At 37.8% G+C, this 8,735-nt stretch overlaps 1 protein-coding gene across 1 annotated transcript; it reads left to right on the forward strand.

Annotated features, from left to right (window-relative positions):
• Positions 1-1,789: 1,789 nt before the first annotated feature.
• LOC141779213 (uncharacterized) lies at positions 1,790-5,063 on the forward strand. Its single transcript, XM_074653924.1, has 5 exons — positions 1,790-1,966; positions 2,120-2,479; positions 2,592-2,930; positions 3,026-3,433; positions 3,786-5,063. The coding sequence occupies exons 1-5, from the start codon at positions 1,897-1,899 to the stop codon at positions 4,145-4,147; spliced, it is 1,539 nt and encodes a 512-aa protein (XP_074510025.1). The 5' UTR covers positions 1,790-1,896; the 3' UTR covers positions 4,148-5,063.
• The last annotated feature ends 3,672 nt before the right edge of the window (positions 5,064-8,735 follow it).

The following is an 8,735-nucleotide window of genomic DNA, read 5'->3' on the forward strand; positions in this document are numbered from 1 at the left end:
CTACACATCACTCTTTTAATTACTTAGCTATAGTTTCTCCTCTGTGTTATTTATTAGTATGACTTTGTGTGCCCCCTTTGTAAAACGTCCTTGGATTTCTGAAAGGCGCTATATAAGTCCAATTTATTATTATTATTATTATTATTATAACCTTTCCCCTATATATTGTTCTGAAATTAAGTAGGCCCAAATGACCTTCTGAGAAAAGGACTCTCATATAGGCCTACACAAAACAACATTGTCATAATTTCCCTGATGCATTCAGGGGGAGGAGTAGGCTAATGGAAAATGACACACAGCAAATTTGCATATACACTGACCAAGATTCCTACCTGGACAAATGTTTTAAAAATATTATTTTGGTTATGATATTGATAAACTAACATTCAAGTATGCTATGGTAAATTGTAGTGCATACAAACAAGAAATATTGTGTTTTTGGGGGGTAGTTTAATTATGGCACAACAGATCTAATCTGAGCAAACTCTAGGACAGCCACACCTACTAGAAGGGCTGGAATGCTTTTGCCTTTGACAGGAGGGGAAAATACAGTATTGCACAACTTCATTATGCTCCAGTGATGTTGTATGGCATTAGATTTCACCATCTAAAAATATTTAACACAGTGTTCTGTCTTTTGTCTGTCTTTTGTCTTTTGTTCTGTGTTCATCTTTTGCGCTCATTTTTAAACTCCCTTGTTCTCAGGGTGAAGAATGACTTGTACTTTGTAACAGAATTGTCTATTAAGCAGCATTTACTTTTTTTCTTTACAAATGGTTATATTGCTTAAAATTATGTTAGCACCAAATTACAATCAGTTTCCAAGAAAGAACTCTAGGCCTGCCCTAAGTTAGATGCAGCCCCCAGTAAACGGGATCCAACAGACCCCAATATCACAATACTGTTGTCAATAATTAAGTGGATTAATATAATAGTTTAATGAATATTTTAATATAAAGTAATAATTACCTTTTCTCCTATACACATAAATGAGTATGTGGGATTCTCAGTGTAGTGAAAATAGAAAAATAGCAGCGAGCACGTCTCCAAGTCTTGGAACAGTATCGGGTGCCAGGTAGTGGTAAGAACAGAAGACTTCTGACGCTGATGACGGTTTATAGCTGAAACACGTTCGTTTGTTTGCCCAAAATAAACTAAAAAAGACTTTATCTGTGAGTGCCGGTGATTTGTTTCTTCTATTCTCAGTGAAGTGATCATGGACACTTGAACCACCGACCGTATGATTAATTGTTAACGCTCTCCACCAACTGAGATATTTTTAATTATAAAATATGTGTTAAGTTTACCCTAATCCCTGGTCTGCATTTGTTTTCAATATGGGACAGCGGAAAGGAGACATGGGAAAGTGGTTTACAATTTCCACAGTTTGCACAACAAATGCTCACCTTTGTTCTTGACTAACCACGTCACTGATCCTGACCCCATTCGGACTGGATTTTATTTCTCTTGGGGAGGTTCAGTGATTTTTACATTATCTGGCCTGGTCAGTGACTTTAATCCCGTCCTGAGCACGTAATGTAGGCTAAATATCTGTATTTTTGCCAAATAATGAAAAAATCATAGATCATCCATGTCAGCAGATCACAAAGTTTTCCACTGTTTTGAAGTTTTCACATCATTTCATCTCGACAAACCAGTAAGCTATGTGCCGTGCAGTATGTGCAAGAGAGAAAGAATCCTGAAAAACTGCTTTGTCCGTAGCTGCTCCTGAAGAGGTGTCTCTTAACAAGCCAAGTTGCATTCTTACTACAAACACTGTGCTGCTCAGTGCTGTTGGCAAACTTAGACAGTTATACAGCAACAGATCACACAGTAACAGTAACAGAATATTAACTTATTGACTTTTTTCTTTTGCTTTTTGTTTTGCCGTTTGCCATGATCATGACTGAAAACAGAATGATCGTGAAGGAAGGGACTCAAACTTTGTATCTGCTTTTTATCTCAGGTTTGAACCTTACATGCTTGTTTTTCCCCATATCGTATTTATAAATGTATGATGCAAATGCAGAAATGCGGTTGGCTATTTGTGAAGACAAGAATGATTTTGTTATTGTTGGTATTCAAACTGCTGTGTAACACGCTACCTGTAATTTCACAGGATTTTGCTCCTTTGCACTGGGATCTTCAGATTTTCACCTTATTAATATTTCTAAGAAGTACACAGAAGCAAAGACCTATTGCAGAGAGATGTACACTGATTTAGCCACAGTTCACAACTCAACGGATATGGATAATTTGATCACTTTAGTTCCAAGTACCACTGCCAGAGCCTGGATAGGACTTGAGACTGGAGATGTGCGGATGTGGCATTGGTCCTGGCCTGATCAAAAGCTGGATTATTTTAACTGGAAGGCAGGAGAGCCACAAATAAATAATGAAGATGCGTGTGCAGCAATGGATCAACACAGCGAGTGGATTGAAAGCGACTGTGGAACTAAAAGAAGTTTTGTTTGTCATGGTAAGTGGAAAAGGCAATATTGCAGCGTTATTTCAGATGGCACAAATCATGTTTAAATGCAGGAAATCACTATGTTCTTTGTGTTTAAAATATCAAACATTTGGACTTGCAGGCAACAGTAATACCAGCGGTCTCATTTTTGTTGCTGAGACCAAATCATGGAGGGATGCACAGAATTATTGCAGGGGCTTGTCGTCTGATCTCATTAGCATACACTCAGCAGAAGAGAATGAGGCAGTGCATAATGTTTCGGTGTCACAAAATGTGTGGATCGGCCTCTTCAAAGATCCCTGGAAGTGGTCTGATGGGAGCGAGTCATCGTTTCGCTACTGGAAACCCAATCAGCCAAACTACCGTAGAGGTCAGAATTGTACTGCCGCTATATTCAAAGATGAAGGGCAGTGGAATGACCTGAATTGTGCCCGCAACCGCAAATTTGTTTGTCGTGGGGGTAAGTTGCTGTATTACATGCTTTCTCTGTCAGTTTTGTAACCTTACACAATACACAACAGCTCTATAATCTGTCTATTCCTTCATTACTTACAGCAAGAAAATCAATTCCAACAAGCACCATTCAAACAAGTACACAGGACATGCCAGCAAATCTGACAACTGTTTCAAACACTTCATCTCAAGAGGTCATGTTGACATATCATTTGACTGTGGATACTACCAATCAATCACACACTACCAATGTTACCACCGAAGAAGCAAAAACCAACAGTGAACCGACAACACCAAATACCACAGATCTTGTGTCAAATACCTCAAGCACTGAGCTCAACAATGCAACTACAGAGATGACAACTGTGACAGCGACACAGCAACCTCTCACAACGACTGCACAAGTGACCCCAGACGGTGTCTCTACGTCAACAACACTGATGGGGACATCAGCCCAGAACACAACACAGTCCTCAACGCTAAAGCCCACTGAAAACAGTTTTCCTACAGGTAAGTTTCAAATTATCATGTGCCTTTGTGTTCATTTTGCAAAAAAAAAATGCATGATGAATGAAGTACTATTTCTCTGTTCTTCTACAGAAATGACAACTGTGACCGCAACACAGCAACCTCTCACAACGACTGCTGAAGTGACGCCAGACGGTGTCTCGACGTTAACAACACTGATGGAGATTTCAGCCCAGAACACAACCCAGTCCTCAACACTAAAGCCCATTGAAAACATTTTTCCTACAGGTATGTTTCAAATTATCATATGCCTTTGTGTTCATTTTGCAACAAAAAAATGCAGAATGAATGAAGTAATATTTCTCTGTTCTTCTCTCTGTTGTGTTCCCTAAAGGAAACTTGATACTAATCCAAGAAAATATGACATGGATTGAAGCGATGGATTACTGCAGGGAGCACCATATTGACCTTGTCCAGATTACCACCAAAGACATTCAGGGGAAGGTGGCTGAAATGGCAAATAACGCCACATCACCCCATGTTTGGCTAGGTCTACGGTACACTTGTAAATTTAACTTTTGGTTCTGGACTAAGTCAACTACTGGCTGTTATCAGAACTGGGCACCCGGACAAGGATCTGAAGGGAAATATGACTGTGGTGCTACAGGTGCCATTGAGGCCACTGGGAGGCAGCAGTGGGTAGGCTTGCCTGAGACAGAAAAACTGAATTTCATCTGCTACGCATGCACTGGATGAGTGTGCATGTTGTTATTGCAACTTTCATAATGCTGTAAATTACACAATAGTTCTGGTTATACAAGCTTTGGTGTTTCAAAATTATTATTTTTTTCAGTTATTGATTCAACATTAAATACAATGTTTTTGACAGCATCAAGCTAGTGCGAACTTCAACAGAGATATCATGGCTTTTTTAATGCGCACGTATGACGTCATACTTCTACCTTTGTTGAAATACAGCTGCCTTCTCTATTGTTGAGACTGAATTTCATTAAATATGAAAACCTCATGTGGTGTGTAGGCGTGCACATTCACAGTCATGGGCAGCAAGAGTAATGTGAGAACATTGATCTGCCTCTATGCCTTTCACTCAGGGGTTACTATTTGCATGTTGACCCCCTGGGTTGGGCCCCAAGATTGTTCTTTTTTAGACCACCAGAGTGTGGCCCCCGATCCAGACGGCCTGCTGCCCTCACTGACCTGACCTTCACTAGCGGCCACATGGAAGACAGAGCTCACAGACACTCACCTTCCTGTCTGCACCCTTGATGTAGACGGAGCATCTACAAACATTGGAACTGGAAACGATACAACATTTTAACTGATTCGTTAATCTCAAAATGTATGATAAAAATGCAACTGTGAACAGGCTGTTCTCACTGTTATCAACTGGCTTGTTACATAGAACCGACATTTCTTTTTAAATGAATGGCTCAAGATGTTTGAATGGGCTTTAATTGTCAGTTGGTACACGTTAAAGTCTATATTGCTTGAGGTGGAAAAAGAAGAAACTGAAGAAAAGCCCTTCTAAGGACAGGTGTTGTAAATTAGCATTCACTATAAACACTACATTGCATTGAATAGCTGTTTCCATTTTTTCTGTGTATTTTGTATCTGTCCCTATTAAATAAACCATAATAAATAAGAATAATACAACACAGGCTTAATACTGTAAGCTACTATAACTGCTGTCAGTTAAAACATTTGGAAAACAAATGGTGATAACTGGTGCATACTGAAGTCCTTAAACCCCAAACTGATAATAAAGTTATATGTATCTATATCTCAATATGCCTATAGGACTCTTTTTGGAAATAAGTAACCATAATATTTCCACATAACACTTTCAATATTATCCAGTGTTAGTACTTATTACAATTTCATCAGTATACAAGTATGTTTGCGTCATTGAATAACCCCATATAACCACCGAACACCAGTACGTATAGCTTGTATTTCACCGCTGCATATTGATAACTGCTTTTGCATCCACAATGAGGGTCTTGTCACTTGTCAATTACCACGGACCATTACACACATGAGTGTGTCATGGCTTAGTTTTTCCCTGAATAGGTCTTGGTCAGTGAGCCTCCCATCAGTTCAATGTTAATGTCCCATTGGGTCCAGTCAGTCAGTCTCTGGACTACCCCCTCGCCTTCTTTTCTCACCCGCATCTCCTCTTGTGTGCTGTCCAGCTGGCTCTGACCTCTGACCCTTTCACCCTCACTCCTGACCCCCGAGGACATTCCCACGCCACACCCTTTTGTGTACATCCCTCCATGGAAACCCAGTGGTCACTCCCTCTGCATTTTTACAGATTATGGTGATAGACATAATTCACTTTCACTGGGATCAGTGTAATGCAACCTAATTCAGCCTAATCCCAATTCAAGTATCAGGTGCTACAGAACTGAAACGTACATATTTATTAAGAGTGGGTGTGAAAAATCTTCCTTATATAGGATATAAAATATATCCTTTAATGTACATGTCAGTTTATCATATCAATTATTAGCCTCACTAAATACAATGCAGAATATAGTTGCTAAATCAAAAGGTTAAATGCAGCAACTAAACGCTGCTGTCTGAAGGTTCAAAACATTCCACTTTTTTTTTTCTATAACTGTCATTATAGGTATTTATCCTGAAATTTCTGAAGTTAAAATTTAAAAAAATGAATGCAAATATTAGTTTTTAACTTTACGTCTCTCTACCTGCCATGCGCACTTGTGTCCTTCCCTCTCCTTTTATTCTCTGAGCGTGCACCCCTCCGTAGATCCCTCCCTTCTTTTCCTTCTGTCACTTTCACAGTTAATTGTAGAAAAGAGATTTTCTCCATTGAGGCCGGGTCTCTTAGGTAACCCCACTCCTGCATGAAATGAGATGGATAGAGGGGAAGAGATAGAGAGGGGGACATGGACAGGCAAACTGAACAAGCAGCGGTTGAGGACGGACGCAGAGGAGAGCGAACTTTACAATATTTTAAAGAAGTTAGAAAGAATAAGAGTTTAATATTTCATATGCATAGGGACACATGATAATTAGCTGCTTCTCTGGGACTATTATCACAGTATTACTGATGGTGCATGATGTAAGTATGAAAATAGTTTACTTTTTCACTTGTTAGGACAACTTCTTTCACTAACATGCCAGTTTACAGATAATAAATAAATGAAATTGTTAGATGAACAATACGTGCATTTTTTAAAAAAGCATTTAGTGGAACAAACCTATGGAACATAGATTTTGTATTTCTTTTAACAGCTACTCTTTGATTACATTTTTGAGTGTGTGGCCTGCTTTTTTTTTTTGACAGATCATTAATTCTTTCAAGAATGTCAGTACACTTTATGATAGATATTGTTTTAATTCACCTGCTAGGATATTTTATCAAACCATTCATCCCCTGCAGGATTAGCTCTGAGGGCTAAGAGACGCTATTGCTGTTCATCCCAAGTTTGACAGGGAGTCTGGCGTTGATTGTCCAAACGCAATTCTTGTGTTACTTCTCCATATCCAGGAGTTGTGGATGGACATCATGCCCCAGACTCTCACTCACTCCCTCTTACTTCTTACTGTGATAATACAGCCATCAACATGCAAATTAATTAAATATCATGTAGCTGTGGGCAAAAAAGTGACTGTATTTTAATTTTTTTTTTTAAGTTTGACTTTACAGGGCCCATACTGGATTGTAAATTATTTGTTGAAGTTGGTTGATAATGAGATCTGTATTTTAAAATTGAATAAAATTGAATTTTTTTTTATTTTTAACAAAATGTGACTTTTGGCTCCAATTCAAATTTAGGCTTCTCAATTGAAAATTGATTATTTAAAATTCAAATTCAATTATTAATTCACATTGCATTTCCAGACTCTGCACTTTTCAATTGCATGAGTTCCCTCTTGTAGGAGGAGGCTGTGTCAGTGGAGTGGCAATTTTACATTTTCTGTAAAGTTCTGAAAAGCTGAAACTGTTTCATTTATTTTAGGTGCGTGAATATCACATTATCATGATGAAACAAGTAAACTAAACATGTGGATCAGTTACTTATCTAGTTTGCTGGACAGATGAATTTGAAAAAGAACAATTTCTCTTGCTATGTGGGGAGAATCAGATTATTAATGGGTGAAGTGATGATATGGCAACGGGCCACATGGCCTGTGGTTGGTGAAGTGAAATGGAGGCTGACAGAGATGTTTCTCCCATGTGCCAAATGTGTCTTTGGATTATACAGGGCCATGACATACCCATTTCATTATGTGATTATTAACTGAGTCTATATGTGTATTAGCTTGATTGATTGTATCATTACATGAGCTAATATCTTCCAGTCCTTTGAAACTAGCTTAAGCTTAATGTTGATGTTACAGCTATGGTAAATGGTAAATGGACTTGCATTTATATAGCGCTTTACTAGTCTTCCGACCACTCAAAGCGCTTTACACCTGCTATTACATCCGCTTTACACCCGCTAATAAGCTATGTATTATTTCAAATTTAAAATGCAATTCAAAATGTTTTTAATGAATACCATGAAGTAAGTTGAAAACGATATGTACTAGTGGTTGCGTATTGACAAATAATAAGTTGGAATTAAAACACCAATTAAATCTTTTAAACACATCTACTTTTAGAGAAGATGGCTGCAAAATTGAGGCAAAATTTCAGAGACTCTGCGATCAGCACCTTAATCTGGAGCATTATGGGATAACCATTTTATAGCTTAAATTCCTCCAAAAATGTGGACATGGATGTTTATGGTGTTTACTTTACACAAGGGCTATGAGTATAAAGTAAAATATCAATAAAGATTTAGAAAATGATGTATTCACTTGCAGTTTTGGTTTATGTTTAATGTAAATAAATAATAATTTAAAAAATATATATTATCTGTTATTAGTGTGTTTAATCTTGAATTTTCCTACTACACTTGAAAGAAAATATTACTTTTTTTGTAACTGTGTTTATTGCATCTTACATGAAGTTGTTCATGTGGAAAAAAATAAAGTTTCTGACCTTGTCTCTGTACATATTTGTTCCTTGCTGAGATCACAACATGATAGTGGTCACTGTCTGTTCCTTTTTATTAGATCAGGACACAGTTTGGCACCTTTCTCAAAAACATTTTTCCAATTCACTGATGAATACACCCATGAATAGGATCGTAAAGTTACAAATTAAACTGCACAGGGCATTTATGTGTTAGGCTAAATATGAGGCGTTTGTAACTACTATAAGATTTATTAAGAAACCTGATTCACTAAACTGAAGAAATTGTTATAATTAGGGAGTTTACAGATATGCTCGAGCTCTACTTTTCAA

This window comes from Sebastes fasciatus, chromosome 12 (assembly GCF_043250625.1).
Source record: "Sebastes fasciatus isolate fSebFas1 chromosome 12, fSebFas1.pri, whole genome shotgun sequence".
Classification (NCBI taxonomy): Eukaryota; Metazoa; Chordata; class Actinopteri; order Perciformes; family Sebastidae; genus Sebastes; species Sebastes fasciatus.

Coding starts and splice junctions, on each gene's coding strand:
- LOC141779213 (XM_074653924.1), top strand. CDS start 1,897: ATGATCATGACTGAAAACAGAATGATCGTGAAGGAAGGGACTCAAACT. Junction 2,480..2,591: donor AAGAAGTTTTGTTTGTCATG/GTAAGTGGAAAA, acceptor TTGGACTTGCAG/GCAACAGTAATACCAGCGGT. Junction 3,434..3,785: donor TGAAAACAGTTTTCCTACAG/GTAAGTTTCAAA, acceptor TGTTCCCTAAAG/GAAACTTGATACTAATCCAA.